This window comes from Gymnodraco acuticeps, unplaced genomic scaffold (assembly GCF_902827175.1).
Source record: "Gymnodraco acuticeps unplaced genomic scaffold, fGymAcu1.1, whole genome shotgun sequence".
Classification (NCBI taxonomy): Eukaryota; Metazoa; Chordata; class Actinopteri; order Perciformes; family Bathydraconidae; genus Gymnodraco; species Gymnodraco acuticeps.
In genome coordinates this window covers 6,985,421-7,003,047 of record NW_022989768.1, presented here as the reverse complement: position 1 = coordinate 7,003,047, position 17,627 = coordinate 6,985,421, and the positions used below count along the sequence as shown (strand labels likewise).

The 17,627-nt window shown below is 42.2% G+C and overlaps 1 protein-coding gene across 1 annotated transcript in view; it reads right to left on the bottom strand.

Moving 5' to 3' along the window:
- LOC117547400 (AMP deaminase 3-like) overlaps positions 1 to 17,627 on the bottom strand; it is a 41,960-nt gene that overhangs the window by 3,511 nt on the left and 20,822 nt on the right. Inside the window, exons 3-9 of the mRNA XM_034218127.1 lie at positions 1,922 to 2,144; positions 1,605 to 1,785; positions 1,327 to 1,492; positions 1,026 to 1,245; positions 761 to 890; positions 414 to 608; positions 54 to 185 (exon numbers count right to left, since the gene is read on the bottom strand). Coding sequence (XP_034074018.1) covers positions 54 to 185; positions 414 to 608; positions 761 to 890; positions 1,026 to 1,245; positions 1,327 to 1,492; positions 1,605 to 1,785; positions 1,922 to 2,144 — 1,247 coding nt within the window. The remainder of the gene's footprint in view (positions 1 to 53; positions 186 to 413; positions 609 to 760; positions 891 to 1,025; positions 1,246 to 1,326; positions 1,493 to 1,604; positions 1,786 to 1,921; positions 2,145 to 17,627) is intronic.

The following is a 17,627-nucleotide window of genomic DNA, read 5'->3' as shown; positions in this document are numbered from 1 at the left end:
GACAGTCTTTGCAAAGGTTGTTATTTAAAACATATGAGTACTATATATGATACCTTTATGATGCTTGCAAAATACTCTCCATTCATGTAGTTGTCTGTTTTCAGGAAGATTTCTCGTAGTTCACTGGCTCCCACTGGATTATACTTTGAATTGAATTTATCAAACCGGTGGAAGGTATGTCTCCCCTGTGAAGTTTAGAAATTACACAGCATAATTGTGAACCCAAAATGTTAAGTCACGAAAAAGTACCAACAAATACTGTTTTTGGCAGTAGCATCATAAATTGTGTATAAAAACATTCTGACAAAATGTTTAAAAAAAAAATTCCAGCCATTTCAACATATTTAAAAGTAAACACAGAACAAAATGAGAAAAAAATGCTAAAACATTGTGGAAATGTCTGATTCTCTTACAGCATGTACATCCAGAGAGTCCACAGTAAGGTCATAGGGGTCCTTATTGAGACAGTGGAAAACCTGCTTGAGGGTCAACTTTTGTCCATCCTTTTCTAACACCACACGGTCAGAATCAGTCTTATATGTTTCCTGGATGAAGGTCAGCAGGTGTTTCTGAGACATGCAGGCAGCTGCATGAATATGCGTGTCCACCTGGGAGAAAAAAACAATGTCTATGTTCAGTCTACTTGAGTCTAAGTTAAGTGTTTACAAACACACTTTTCTCACCTCCTTTTTCTTTTCAACAAGGTGATAGTATGTACTGAAAAGAAGCAATATTGGATTACAAAGAATAGAAATCTAACCTTCCTAACATTGTAGAAATCTCTATGAGGCACACTTTTGAGTTCCTTTAGCTCAGCCATCTCATTGAGCATTTCATGGAGGTAGAACTTCGAGGCCAAGAAATTAAGTCGTCTGTGACAGTAGGTCTTTCTGTAAATGAGAGTGGGCTTCAGTTGAATGAGTGTAACTCAGTAATGCTCACATAAGTGGCAGCAACCAGTTTTACAACCAGGGCTGTTTATTCAACCAGCATAGCTGTAGTGTCTTTTTGTTTAGGAAACTTACGTGGGTCCATCTGCAATCATTGCCAGCACTTGACCAAGGTCTATGGCAAACGTCTCTAAGTCTGGGTAGGGTAAGTCATGGGGATGGTTTTCTCTCAGAGCCTCGGCATCGTCATACACGTTGACTATCCCATTCTTCATCTTCAGCTCATAGTTCAGATTCTCCGGGATGTTCTCCATGCTGTACGGATCCTCCCCATCTTTTGGACATTGGCACATATCTGGAGGCAACAACCGGTTTCTGTTATTGTTGTATAAAACAGAATAACGTTTTATTTACAATAATGCTATACACTCCAAACCTGGTAGGACGTCGTCTTCTTCGCTCCATTTGATGTTCTCAGTGCTGCGGAGGAACTTGGCTGTGGTTCTGCAGAATTTGTGATAGGCTAGCTTTGAGTATTTCTCACGAATAAGCAGAGCCTTAAACAAACTTTTGGCTGCCTGTTCATAATCCTCCACTGTTATCTGCATGGGGAATGGACATGACACATTAATCAATTTCAAGTGTTATCTAATGTTCGCAAAATCATACATTTGTCTTACAGAGATGCACACATTTATGTTTTAAAGTACTTACTCCAGCACAGTAGTCCCCACTTATAGTGACCCTCTGGTATTCCGGGCTGTTTTCTTGCACCGATGAGCAGGTGGAGCTTGGGGTCATGTATGGCGTGACTGTCACTGACCGCGTCAAATCTGTATTCCCTGGGATCTGCAGGGACATTGACTGGGAACGAATCATCTTCAAGCTTTGCCTTCTGCAAAGTAAATGATATAGTTAATATAAGCTACTGTGGGTCTCCCCAAGTCATGATACATTTGTTCAAAGGATTTCATTTGTGACATTAATCTGACCAATAACAACATCCTCTGTCACTCAACAGCAGGGCCTACCTCTTAGTGCTCTCCTCCGACTGTTGCTCGGCCAGCTCCTTGAGCAGTTCATGCTCCTTGGCTTGTTGTAGGCCAATCGGGCAATCCTCAGGCATGGTGAATAGTGATAAGGCATCCTTGTGGTCTTCTTCCTTTAGCGCTGATGCATATACTTGCTCTGCTAGCATTTGTTTCACCTCATCTGCCTCACTCAGAGTGACCTTCGGGAATTGACGAGGCATGTCTGCAAGAAGGTAGAAGCTACAGTAAAATGGCTGCTGACAGTGACATGGAATCACAGGATACAAACAGGATCTGCCGCCCCCTTCATCAGATCTTGCTATACTTGCTCTGACCAGTTTGTTCTGTTTTGTAAACAGCAAATCTACCTGTGTAAGGGTTTGGGTGCATGACATTCAACAACTTACTGCGGCACGGCATCCCCACCTGGAGAGCTCTGTGTGAATTGTTCATCATATATATACAGGCTTAAAAGCGTTATATCGAGTTTTATTTTCTACACAACTCAAAATAAAAACCTTGTTAAAATGTAATGTTAACATATCTCAACCAAATCATTTCAACATAACTTGCATTATCTTCATAACAATATCTCAATGTGTTGATGATGGCCATTATTTGCTTATTCAGATATATTTTCTTCCTTTTATCTGTCGTTGCTTGTTGTACTTTTTATTCTTTGCCTTTTTAGTTTCTAAAATGGTTTTATATTAAGCAATGAGTCACTACGATTTAGGAACGTGCCATACAACTATAATCATCAGCAAATTACAGTAATGGGGTACTGTTATCGAAACACTTATGTGTCAAAATAACACTGAAAGCATCTTAAATGTTGCAGCAGTACATTGACACATTGAAAATAACTCATGTCAGATAGTTCTATTAAAATCCCCAGATTCATCATGACCTCTGTATGAAAACCAGCCTTCCTGAGCTATTCTTTAAATGTAACTTTACAGTCACTAACTGTAAAATTAAAATAATAGTAGTAATTCTATCTAACCTATATCAACAGCATGGCTGTAAATACAGCTATTTTTAATAAAGCAGCTTATTTATTCCTGGATACACTACATCTGTTTACAGTCAGGCCCACAGACACATACAGTACAGCAGCTATGCGAAACCGAGAACTGTCTATTTCTGCAAGGAGATAACCTGGGTGAACTGTGCATTATTGATATCCTTAGTGATACATGATATAGCTCTGCTCATTGAAGTGCTAAGGAAAACAACAGAGAAGGGCCATGCTGCATGGTGTAATATAAGCCAATTTTCCGCTCTACTACGGGTGCTTCCAAGCAAGCTTATCATTCCGGACACACAACACTATCCTGACAACAGCTGAGCATCACCCGAGCTTTATGGCTCCACATCAACACTCCGCATGCATTGTGAAAGGGATAGGCTCTTAAAGCTCTATTGATCTGGAGATGATGGCCTTATCTATTATTAATTATCCTCTCATACACCCTGAAATAATTGCTGTGAAACAAATACTTGTATGTCTTTTTCTCACTGTCAGATGCCGTTTCAAGTGGGGTAATTCCTATGTTCCCAAGGTCCTATCCCCAGATTTATATGGCACATGATGGGAACATGAAAAATATATTCCTCAGCCCTGCATCCTCAGCCCTGCATTCGCTTAGTGCAGTGTTTCTCAAACTTTTTCATACCAAGGACCACTTAACCAATAAAAAAACACTCGCGGACCACCTAACTCCACAAATATCCAAAAACACATCATTTTTTACAAATCGCCTGAAAATGGTACAAACAATTAGCAACATGTGGGATGAAGGTGTTTATATGGGCTATATCATGCAATCGAAAGTGAAACTTAAGCTCGTTCCATTGCGGAGATATTCCAGCGAGAGTGCGAAAAACTTAAATAAATGTATTTATTTCAAATGTGAAATTTTACCAATATACTCACGGACCACCAGTGGTCCGCGGACCACACTTTGAGAAGCACTGTGTGTATTGGTGTATTGTGGGAACTTTTCCAAAGAGGGTTTCTGTTTCCCAGCAATGCTGATTATCAAATGGTTTGACTAATGGAATCACCAAAGTCAAACAATCAATCAATCAATCTGTCCACCCATCCATCAATTAAATAATGCCATAAGTCAGGGTGTAACGGAAAGTGGAATATGATTATGTTTATCAGTAAATCTGTAAAATAGAAAATGTGGTGTCTATGAAACAGCTTGAAAGGAACTAGCTAATCAACAAAAACGGGATATAGGCTACAGACAAGTTTTACACTAGAAACAAAAAAAGTAATAACTTACTCGGTTTTCCACCAAATGTTACTAAAATATCTTTTATAAAAAGGCGGAGAAGATAATTTACCTATTTGTAAACACTCATCTCCGCACCTTTGACATAAATTAACCTAACCACATAGCCTAAAATCAGTGCGCGGCTAACGTTGGCTAAGCCAATCATTTATTTATTATGCTAACAAACGTTAGTGATCGTCACTGCGCTAGCATCATAGACTGTAGCCTATATATGAAGGTAGATATGGTGCAAAATGCGAGAGTGTGTAAAACCTGATGTGAGCACTTGCAGAAAAAGATCTGAGCTTGTGTGCATACATTTACACTTGTATAAAATATCCACGTAACTGTGAACCAAATGTACACTTGTATAAAATATCCACGTAACTGTGAACCAAATTTGAAGTCACAGAAGAAAAAAAAAGTTTTGTAGCTTGTAGAAAAAAAATGAACTTAGTGATGAAATGTTCACTTGCAGAAAAATACATATTTTTTAAATATAATTTCCATTACAACTGCAACTTTATTTATTACAACCTCTCAAATCAGTCATTACAACTTGACGAATCTGCTCTGTGGCAGTATAAATCGACGAATCTGCGGTCTTGACTTTTGCTACACTTCTTGCGATAAATGTGTCGCAAAAGTAATTTTCACCTGTAGATGTGGGGGGAGGGAGGGGGGTTGGAGCGAAGGGGCGGAGCTATCAGAACAACGAGGCTCGGGTCAGTCACACAGTCACAGCCACAGTCAGTCAGTCACGTCGAACCGGATGACTGCGGGGCTAACGGTTCGTGTCGCTACCAGTCCGCTGACATGGCGCATCAATCAACGGTAAATGTTGCCCATTACTTGCCCAGTATTACTTTGAGTATTATTATTGTGATTGAGGATTAAATCCGCTTTGAAGACCACCGTTTTATATCGTGCAGTTTAGCGGCAAAATAACGTCAGTCAGCCAGCTAACGCTAGCTTTGTTGAGTTTATGCTAGCTAAACAAGTAGTGGTTGTAGTCTACAGCAGTAATTAATATATTATAGCCTACTGCTTTGGCACTAACGGTTGATAACCGTTTATGAAAATAAAACCAATTGAACTGTACTGAAATAATAAGTTTTATAATTGTCTTGGGCTCCTGCTGTGTTTTTAAAGCCTTTGTAAATTATCCATGCTATTTTCTATTTAGAACGAAGACTTCAGAATCTTAAAATCCCTTAACGTTTGTATGCAATTGTGCTAAATTCAACTCTGGAATCAAGCAAATATTAATATGTTTGCATGACATTAGTTATTTATATTTTGCCATCACTGAACTATACGTTTAATACATTTAAGTCAAGCTAAGGTACATGTGATGGTAGCTAGTTAGTGCTCTTACCTGTGAGGCCTGCTCCAAACAGCATAATAACCAGACTGTATCATTAAAACTAAGTACCAGTTCTAGATCCTTGACTTTAGACAAACAATTCAAAGACAACATGTATTTAAACACCAATCTTTATTTGAAGGTGCTTCTTAACCTGAGATATTAGTTATACAGTAATAGTATTGACAATCTAAAAAAACTGAGCAACTCAACAGTCAACTTTATATTTCTTATTGTCTAAAGCATTTATTATTTTCATTTTCCCCCTCTCATATTCAGTGTGGACGGATTGAGACAGCGTGGTGTCCAGAGAGCTGCAGAGACTTCAGGGAGAAACCTCCGTGTGATGGACGTCCTGTCTGTTGGTTTGGAGAGGACTGAGGGTCTTTCCTCAGCGAGGAGGACCAGGCCTGATGGAGGAGCCCATGCTGGGCAAAGCTGATACCAACTGCACAGGCCTAGTCTGTCACTTTATTTGACTAAATGTGTTTACTTATACATTTAATAGGTTTACACCTTCTGTCCATATGTGCTTTTTATTTAAAACATTTGATTAACTTTTGGTTCACATTTCAATAAATTGTATTTGTATTTGCACTCCTTTTGTCCATTATTCTTACTAAAAATGTTAGATTACACATTCACATCTGACTGAAGATTGGCCCCATTTCTTTGTGATGTTGCAAACTCTGCGGTACAAGGCATAGGTGATGTGAAGCTCATAAAGTGAGGCAAATAGAAATAATCAGCTGATGGAGTGTAGATGTGGAAATAGATGCATCCCATCAGCTGACTATGTTTTTCGCCACACTTTATAAGCCTGACTATAACCACCCCTTCTCTGAGGTGCAGGCAGCATCACAAACAAATGATGGTCCTGATAGACTACAAAAATATTCGGTGTGCAGATCTTTTTTTCACAATAAAAGTAGTTTCTTAGTGAATACTGGTCTTAAAATCTCATAACATCAGCTTTTAATGTTCCTCTTGGATGTTCTTCTTGACCCTCAGAGAAGGAGAAGATGTCGTGTCTTTCAGGCATGTCCTTCCCTAACAAAAATTACATGAAACATAAAACATTATTGCAGAACAAGTGTGTTATTTATGAAAGAGGTGTGTTTGTGTTTAGGGGCTGTTGATATAATTATGTTTTAATTGTAATCAGATTATGAATGAACAGTATGAAATTCATCAACATTGAAATATATGTTATCAAAATAATATTGAACTGTTATCAAAACGTAGTGCAACTGTAGAAGCTTGCTCTGTTGTCTCACTGAAAGAATAACTTTTACCACGTTTTTTACAGACAATATTGAGAGATAAATAGTAGCAGTTCTCACTATGTATTAAATATCTTTGCCTTCAATACATTAAATTAGAAAGCTGACAAAGTCATATTGCTTGTTAACATCTAAATGTAACCTTTTGCATGGAAAAAAACCTCAACTTCACTGATGTGTAGGTGATCTAGTATTTAGTATTGTTTAATGGAATGTACATCAGTGTATTCAAGTAAATACTTCATTCATTTAAACCAATATCTGTAAGAGAATATTTTTAATCTGATCTGTTTATAGAGTTTCCTATAGTTTCTTAGATTCTGTGATACTGCAAACATGTGTTTGACTTATCAGTCAAAGACTCCTCTGTAAGTTGAGGTCACAGGTCAAACGCTTCTCCTATATCCGTGGGGGAGGGTTGAGACCTGGCTGCATCTCTTTGAGACAAGGAGATTATTGTCTCGCATTTTGCTATTGATTAGGTAAACGCGGGCTTCTGGGAGCCCGCCTCTCCTCGTGTTGTTAGATGTTTTGTGTCTTTTGGGGCAGAGATCATGATGGTGGAGCACAGGACAGTGTGAAACTAAGTGATCTCCCCGGCCGTATTAATGTACTGTGATCAATAAAACTCTCAGTGCTTTGGCTAACGACGGTTCCAGACTCCTTCATTCTACCTCAACATTGCAACAACAGAAGTTTATCTTCACAATTTGGCGTCTACGAACAGGATACCGAGATTTCTTCAGAAGACTGGTAAGTGCTTTTTTTCAAATCTATTTGAACAACTGCCTTACCAGACTCTGTGATTGACGGTATCAAAATTACTTGTGAAACTGCGCGAGTGCAATTTGTTTTGGTCTCTCCACTATGTACATTTGAAGGCTTAATCATAACCTGAGAAATCGGTGTCGAGGGGGATTCTATCCTGGCCGGTTTTTCCTGTGATTGCTGCTGGGGAAAGTGCCAACAAAAGCAAGCACAGCTCATGTATAAAACAATAAGAATATTTGGGGCTAATAAATAACCTCGGAATATCGACTTTTAACGATTTCCGCTGTGTGTGGTTTCTAGAATTAAATTACTGGACAATCACACACTGCAAATATTCGGAGAGACCTTAAGGAAAGCATCAGCAGGGTGGAACCTCTGTTTCAAAAAAAGCAATGTGAGGATTTGTAATTGAAACAAATTGCCGAATTCTGGAGATTTCAACAGGTTTAAATCAGACCAATCCGTTTTCGGGTGTCTGCTCAAACCTGCACGAGGGAGGGCGAATTCCCCTCCCCCCTGTGGTGAATGGCACACGAGGAATGTTTAAGAACACAGACTTGTATTTTCTGTTAATCACACCATAAGCTCAAGAACTAAATTTAGCTATTAAATGGGAAGGGTGGTGGCAGAATATTACATTCACACTGTGTTTAATAAACTAACGGATTATTGAATTGGATGTTGTTTAAAAAAAAAAAAAATTAATAAAAAAAAAAAAGTACTGAATTAATTAAAAAATCTCTGCTCTCGGTCGGTTGAGCAGTTTTACCACTACATTTGCATAGTGGTTTTGATTGAGAATAAGGTAGTTTATTGCTCATCAACAGATTACTAGTAAATATGGCTGAGAAGAGCCCATATTAAACAGATATTTCAGTGCTCCCGTTGACGTTTCCGTAATTTCGGACTAAATTAAACTGGATGATTTTTGGCCAGGGCGCTGATTTTGTTGCGAGTACATGTTTGTTTGTCTAATTGCAGTGTTTGTTTTATTGTACTAACCGTTAAACATGGGTAATACTGCCTCCACAAACGATTCAGTTGGTAAGAGGAAAACCATTTCACACACAAAGACACTTAAAAAAAAACCCGATTGCAGAAAACCACTACACGCATTTGTTTTCTCCAAACATGCCGTCTGGAATTGTCGGAAGAACTTTGGATTGGTCTAAAGTTATGCCGTTTACATCGTTACTTTGCGAACACTCACAACAGATTAATCAGAAAGGATTGATTCAATTTGACTGGTCTTTGACAGGTAGTTTTGATATGGCCGTGTTGTGGCAAGCATTTAAACTGGTGGAAGATAATTCAAATTGTTCATGGGATCAGAAATACATGACAGAATGTGTGAAGGCTTGGATGATTATTGCAGAGAAAAGGGGTTATGAGGAAAGGAAGAATGCAAAATCTGTTGGCAGCGAGCTAGGCTCCATTGAGCTCAAGGCGCTGATTGATAAAGTTTCTCAATGTGCAAAAAGTTGTCATTTGCTTAGCCTAGAGGCTGCTTTTGATGTAAGATCAGAAAACATGTCCAGATTCAGGGAAAGACACGGTGAGAATGTTCCAGACATTGCAAAATCAGTATTTTATGATTGGATTAAAAGAAGTGACAAAACTCCAACCCCATCTCAGCTCATTTGTATTTTGACAGACGCAGGGCTGTTGGACGGAAAGCAGGCTGTATCTCTCTGTACGAAAATAATTCCCGCGACAGAACTCTCAAATCCCGTTGCGAGAAACTCCGATGATGATCTGTTAATGACAGCTGCAGCTGTCATGAATAAAAATGGGTTGAGATATCAGACAGAACAATATAGAAAATTAGAATCGGCACACGCCGGGCAGAGTGCAGCAGCGGGGGAGGGGAATGTTTCACATGGAAGTCCGCTATTGACCCCCACTCCTCGCACTCCGCCACTCCTCTTACAAGATTACACAGGTTCGCCGTACGGCAGCAGTTTTCCAAAACATGTCCAGCGTAAAATGTACACGACAATGCAAACATCTCAGGATAATAATTCTGAAGAAAGTGTGACCGCCCCGAAAATTCTGATAGGAGATGTTCCAGTTTGCAAACCCTGGACACCCGCTGAGGTCATTGATGTCACTAACCACGCTCCCAGTCCCACTAAAAGTCCAGATGAGTATCTGTCATGGTTGACTAATGTTTGTTGAGTTTATAACTGTTTGGTTCATGATGTTAAACAGCTGATAATCTTAACATACAAAGCAGATTGGCCCACGTGCAGAGACGAGTTTACATTTCCTGAGTGTACGGCCGCAGAGGACTGGCCCACGACACAGACGCGAGACACGTGGATACAAAACGTCGCTGCATTGGCTATCAGAGCATGCGCTAAAACTCACACAGATTTCTCCCAAGTGACGGCTTGTGTACAAGACCCAGCAGAAAATGTCCCAGAATTTATCCAGCGTTTCATGACAGTATGGGACAATAATGCGGGAATTAAAAGAGAGGGTAATGATTTGTTTGCCATACAGACCTTGTTACATAATTTAATCCCAGAGACAGCTCAAGCCTACATGATTTCAACTCCGGATTGGCAAATTAAATCTTGGAAAATGACTATCGCCACAATGCGTGCGTTGCATAGGAGCCAAATATTTCTTACTCCCAGAATTTCACAACTGCTTCAACAATTTCCTCAAAACACCCAGGCTTATCAAACTCAGGGACAAAACCACACACAGCAGTATCAAAATCAGGGGAGATCACAGGATTATCATAATAAGAGCAGACAGCAGCAGAACAAAAATCCCAAAAAGTTGAAGCCATGTCATGTTTGCGGAGCAACGGATCACTGGGCAGGACAGTGTGGTAAGCGGTGGGGGGTCCAGCAGCATACACAGCCCCCCCTCACCTTTAGCCCCCCTTTTCCCAGCCCGCATTTCCCCCTACCCTTCCCCAGCAGTCCGGACATCTGGCATTAACGCAGCCTCCACGGTATGACAGACAAACTCAGCAGGAGCAGAACGCTCAACAAAGTGGATTTAATAGAAGATAGGGGTGCCAGGAAGATATAGGATCAGATTCACAGCATTTCCCCATTCAAGCAGCAACAATTCGCCTTTCCAATAACCCGCGTGAAGATCCGATTATGCCCGTTGATTTTAGTGGTACGGCTGTAGATATTTTGATTGACAGCGGAGCCACCTTGTCTGCCGTGCGTACTAAGGAGAAAGTGTGTGAAGCAACCAATACATTTGTCACAACCATCGGTGTTGCTGGAATTTCTATGTCCGAACCAGTGCTTGAATTGGAATGAAAAAGGTGCCAGTACTCTAAAATCAGCAACTTTTTCAAGTCAATTTTATATATACAGCCCACAAACAAGAATTTGGCTACTATAATGCTGGTGGGTTTGTCTCTTTACTACTGTATATTTTAGAAAGGTTCACTGTACTTAACATTTTTTATGATAGGCAGCGGATATGGCTAAAGCTCAGTAAGGTCAATATTAACTGAAAATATAGCATTCAAAGTCTAGATCTTCTGCTGAAGACACATGAAGCAGAGACCTTTCAGGTGAGTGCCCCTCTGGTGGTGTTCAACATTAATGACAAGGAAACAAAGCTCTGGTCAGAAGCATTTTTTATAAAAAGCTTTAACAAAATTAAGTATTTCTGTACATTTTGAATGCAATCTAACTTTCCAACTCAGAAAACGAAAAACAAAAAAGTGCCAAAAGTCTTCTCACATGGCTGAGCTGCTTTGCAATATACTTCACCACTGAAGAATACAAATATGTATAAAGTAAACTATGATGCAATCTAACTTTCCAACTCAGAAAAATGATAAAGAGCATGAACAAAGAACATGTAAAAACAAATGCAAAATTTGCACAATCTAAAATGAGAAACTGTAACTGCAAGTAACAAAGTCTGAGCCATGGTAAAGAGTTACATTGAACACCAACCAAGCTGATCAGATAACTCCCTGGTTGGTCTGAAGTCCTTCTATCTCCAGGATCTGTACAAATCGGCACATTATGCCAAAAGTCTTCTCACTGGGTGAGCTGCTTTGCAATATACTTCACATTGTTAGAAAAGGCTCCAGAAGGCCTTGGGGACATCAGTATCAGGGGCTGGAGCTGGACAGGCTCTTTCATCAGCACTTCTCCTTCCCTTTGCCAGCCAGGACCTCACATACTGTTCCGGATTGAACTGTCCTAGTGATGGTCCATTACATTTAATGAAAACCAGGCTGGACAGTCGGCTGACAGAGAGAGCATTCCTTTTTGCAGTAAGGATATCGTTCATGCAGCTGAATGCCCGCTCACACTCACTAGTGGAGACAGCGATGGTTCGGACTGCTTTCAGTAGAGGCTCCATGGCAGCAGGTGTACGGGATGCCCTGGTTTCCTTGTATTCGCGAAAGCCCTGAACAGTCTCTCTTCTGTCCACTTTCAGCACTTCGCACAAACGTAGCACCTCTACGTCCCCATACTGTACGTCTAACTCCTCTTCAGGCCAACTTCCAGGATGGATAACTTTCATGTCCTGGATTAGCTGATTGTCCCGGGCCTCCCGGCCATGTAATGGGATTTCTCTTGTGCTGACATGAGAGGAGGTTGTGGAAGTCATTCTGTGTCTCAGATTCTCTACCATACTGCGGAAAAACTGACCTGCATGAATCTGTACAAGCCTGCCATTCTCACGCAGGGCAACACCCTTGAAGGACTTCTCAGCTAGAGCTGTATGAACTGTAGTCATGTGTGGGCCAGGCATGGTGACCATGGATTCAAAAACTCGTATTTCTCGAGTTAAGAGCCTATCTGCTGTAGGCAGTGTCATCTCTCTTTTTTGGAGTTGCCGAGAGAGGTCGCTGAGCTCTGTGAGCGCATCGTACATCAGTCCCAGATTGCTGACAAACGTTGCAGATGTGAGCACATCATCCAGGCCCTTGTACTTTGCTCTGTCTCTGGAATCCCTGCTCGTGTCGTTTGCAGCATTTGTGAAGTGATCAGGAAGCACTCGGTAGTTTTCCCAGACTGCTCTGACGCTCCTTTCACTTGAAGCCACCCAGCGGATGGACAAAACACGCCCTATCACCAGGAGACGCTGTCCGACTGCTTGCGCACACTGCGCTAACTGCCTCTGATTTTTGGGGGAGGCATGGAACAAGGAATAGAGTTTGTCAAAAAAGATCTGGAAATGATTGAGCCCTGAGACCTCCTTGACCACATCCCCAACTGCCAGCTCTAGACGATGATTGGAGCAGTGCCACACAAACAGGCTTGGGAATTTACTACACAACTGGGTAGCAACGCCTGTTCTCTTCCCTAGCATGACTGAAGCCCCATCACATGCAAAAGAAACGAAACACTGACCTAAAAAGTCCTCGTTAAAATCTCTTCCAAGACACTCCATTAACGCCTTTGTGATGTCATCAGCCGTTGTTCCATCCTACTCGATCAGCTCCCAAAAAAACGTTTCGGGCTCATCATCAGCTAATGCTGAGCGAAGACACACAACAAGCACCGTTTTACCACTAATAGTGGTAGATTCATCGACCAAAACACAGAGTTTTCTTTGGTTTTCTGTAATGTCTTTTGCCATTTTTTTCTTCAGCTCATGAGCTATGTGGTCGATGATTTCGCCACAGGTTTTATTGGAGTGCAAAACCCTGCCCACGTTCAGCCCATTCAGTTTCTGTACATTCAAATCAATTGGCATGTCTGTGAATGGCCGGCTATGTTTGCCAATTGTATATGCCGTTCGAAAAACTCTGATAGTGGTGTCTAATTCAGATTTATGCATAGACTGCACTTGATGTTGAATAGTTTCACGTGAAGCAGATGTAAGGATGTCAGCAGCTTTTACATGGGCTTATGATTCTTTATGTTCTTTGATTTTTTTTCTCAGGCTAGCTTGTTGTTTGCCCTTGTCAACACCGAAATGAGACACTGCACACTCACCCCATTCAGTTGACAGTTTCAGTCCTTGTCCAGTGTGTATTCCCAAATATTTGACATCTCTGCATATCCGACATCCTAGCTTCTTATCTTTAAGAAGGAGCCATGCATTGGTCTTGCAAAAATATTGCACCTGGTCCGTTGTCCAGCAGTCAGGTGCATCGCTTTGCCCGGTGTTGGTGGTGGCAGTTGAGCCAGCAGCAGCTAACGTTAGAGGCTCTGGAGGAGGCGGCGGAGCTAGTGCTAATGCTAATGCACTAGAACTTGGAGCAGGAGGATCAACCAAAGAAAGCTCCCCATCAGACACAATTTCCAACACAGGCACAGCATTCTCTGTATTTGAAGTTTCTTCCGGCGACAACCGCTGTCTTTTTGCACTTTTATTAATCCAAGCTAACATTTTAGAAATGCTAATTTGTGACGTGACTTGCTTTCCTTCTCTCGGGGGCGTGCCTGCTCTGTTCTATCACTCTACATAGCCACCCACTGGGTGGGAGTTGCACTGCATAAACACAACACACGTGCATCTAGGTATGTAAATTGTAAAGCATTAAAACATGGTTTTACTAACAGTTTTCAGTATGTTGTTACTTCGGCATTATTATTATTATTATTATTATTATTTTGAAACGTGTATTACTATTAAATCACGGTCAAATAGGTTAATTTTGACATAGTCGTTTCCACCACAGTATTTACATGGAGAAGATAAGCCCCGCCCCCTCTCCAGCACGTTCTGTTTGAATGACAGGAGTAAACAGCTGACAGCCGCTGTGAAACTCCAGCGGTTAGAGCGATGAGAATGTCCGTTCGGCACCTCATGACGCATCTACTGAGTACCGGGCGGCTGTATATATATATATATGGATGTATAATAAGAACGGCGGGAGAGTGTTGAGTACTGGCACGGTGCATGAGTACCGGAGTACCGCCAGCATGCCGGTACTGAGCAAGAAGTGCCGGTACTCCATGGGTCAGAACCAGAAGTGCCGGTACTGCGTACCGGTGAGTACCGGCCCAATTCCAGCACTGGTCCGAACCCATTTCAGAGACCACTAATGTTTCAATTAATGGATTAAACGTGCAACACTCTTTCATTATTTCAGATGGAAGTCCTATTAATTTAATGGGCAGGGACTTACTATGTAAATTACAGGCAACAATACATTGCACTTCAGACGGATTGTTTTTGACAATTCCTGACAGTAAGGTCTATCAGGCAGTCCAATTCATTCAATCATCGCGAGACAACCTTTATTGTTGGTCATTTCCAGATTTCAACATGATTTCTGTTTTCTCCACAACAGGGATTCAGAAGATTGCTAGCATTTCTCCGGTTTGTGCGTCTTTAATGTCTCTTATGCGACCTGTGTTGAATTGTCATTGCACAGCAGCCTTTAATCCGTCAGATGACTACACGCAATCAGTAAGAGGTTTTTGCAACAAATCAGATCGGTTGACAAGTGAACAATATTTGTTCATTTCCCGACAAGGATGTGCTTTACCCATCAGACTCACAACACCCCAGCAGGTTCTCCATGTTGAAGAAACCCTCCCCTACATAACGGTGGCTGTTACGCCAGGCAGTAACCCAAAGGAGGTGGGGGCCATGGCAGCCCGCTGCCAGGCCCAGCTGGAAGCCTCACTTTCCCCTCTCTCACACACACACACGCACCTAACGTAATTAACTTTGGAGGGGAGCATTTCCTGCTGCGTCTCGCGGAGCCAATTGCTCTTCCCCAAAGCACCTTCCTTCATTTACAACCAAACCCCCCCACAGAGTATGACCCCCCCTCAGATTTTTCAGAAGTCCCGGCTACATTATGGGCAAAACACAAGAACCATGTTGGGTTTGTTGCCTCAGCGCCTCCACATCGAGTAACACTTAAAGCCAACGCCAGATTGCCAGCTATCAGACAGTACAATTTGCCCCATAGAGCCATTTTGGGGATTGAAGGAGTCATCCAATCTTTGCTTGATCAGGGCGTGTTAATTTACACAACTAGTCCCTGTAATACTCCAATTCTACCCATACCTAAACACAATCGCCCTGATGAGTGGCGCTTTGTCCAAGATTTGCAAGCTATTAATGCTATTGTCATTCCGACAGCTCCAATTGTGCCGGACACCAATTCGATTTTAGCTTCTCTGCCCCCCGGACTCTAAGTACTGATTTATTTATGTTCAGCATTTTTCTCTGTTCCTCTGCATCCAGACAGCCAGTATCTGTTTGCATTTACTTTTAAAGGTAAACAAATCACATACACGCGCCTCCCACAGGGGTTTGTTGAATTTCCGACAGTGTATGCAGCAGCTGTGAGGAGAGATCTGGACACTTTGGTCCTGACAGGAGGTAGTACCTTGCTTCAGTACGCAGATGACCTGTTGTTAGCTTCTCCCAATAAAGACGCCTGTCGCATCGACTCCATTCTGCTCATGAAAAGACTTTCTGAATGCGGACACAGAGCATCCCTGGCCAAGTTGCAATACTGCCAGACTGAGGTCACGTATTTGGGTCACATTCTGAGGGATGGACACCGTCTCCTCTCGCCAGCAAGGATTTGTCTGTTGAACAAAGTACCACCACCTCGCACAAAGAAGGACATGCTTTCCTTCTTGGGCATGGCAAATTATTGCAGACACTGGATTTTTGAGTATGCTGCGATGGATTCTGTCCTGCGTGCTGCCACTCTGCAGGCTGCCCCTAACATTGTTCAATGGTCTGAGGACATGCACACTGCCTTTCAGGACTTAAAGCGAGCCCTCACATCGGCTCCCGCCCTGGGTCTACCTGATTACCATCAGCCGTTTCACCTGCACGTCCATGAGAAGGGGGGCTTTGCAACGGGCATCTTGGTGCAGAAGCATGGCTCTAATTTCCGGCCTGTTGCATACTACTCATCTCGACTCTCCCCTGTGGTGCTTGGTATGCCTTCATGCCTGCGGGCTGTGGCCGCAGTTGCGATAGTTGTAAAACAATCCTCTCCCATTGTACTGGCCAGTGACTGTGTAGTACATGTCCCACATGCAGTTTTGCATATTCTGAACACCTCTGCTAATCAGCATATGACGGCAGCAAGGCGATCTGGTTATGAAGCGGTAATTCTTTCAAGTCCACACATCACTCTTAAACGTTCCCCCCCCCTAAACCCAGCTACACTGGTGCCAATTCCAGATTTTGAAATAACACATGACTGCGTCACAACGATTGACATGTCTTCCTCCCCCAGAGCTGATATGTTGCAAACTCCTATCCCTAATTCAGATATGATTCTATACACAGACGGGTCTGCGAGCAGGCCGTCTGACACAGTACACTTGGCAGGCTACGCTGTTGTGAATGACTGGGAGGTTTTAGAAAGCCGGGCCTTGCCAAATGGCACGTCAGCTCAGGCTGCAGAGTTGTATGCTCTGCTCAGGGCGTGTATTTTGGCTCAAGGTAGAGTTGAAACCATTTTCACAGACTCCAGGTATGCATTTGGTGTGTGCCATGTTTTTGGTGTCTTGTGGAAAATGCGTGGTTTCTTAACATCGGCTGGTAAGCCTATTCAACATCATGCGTTAGTAGCTGAGCTATTAGACGCTATCCTGCTCCCTGCACAGCTAGCAGTAGTTCAATGTGCTGCTCACACAAATTCTAATGATCCTATTTCGCGTGGAAATGCGTTAGCCGACACCGCGGCTAAACAAGCAGCAGTTTCCTCCTCTTCTATGGTGCTCCAATGCCCCTCGACACAACCCGCAGAAACCATTTGTTTGCCTTCCTTTAATGATGTCGCGGACATGCAAGCCCGCGCTGATGTTAGGGAGAAAGATTTATGGCTAAGACGAGGTTGTACACTTGACGCTGAGTCCAGCTTGTGGCTCCACCCAGACGGCCGGATGGTCAGTCCCCGTTCATTCCTCCATGTTTTGGCACATGTTGCACATGGCAAATCACATGTAGGAAAAGGAGGGATGAATGTGATTATAAAGTCACAATGGTTTGCTCCAGGCATTACACTAGCTACACAGACCCTTGTAGATAGATGCATGATATGCCAGCAGACAAGAAGAAGA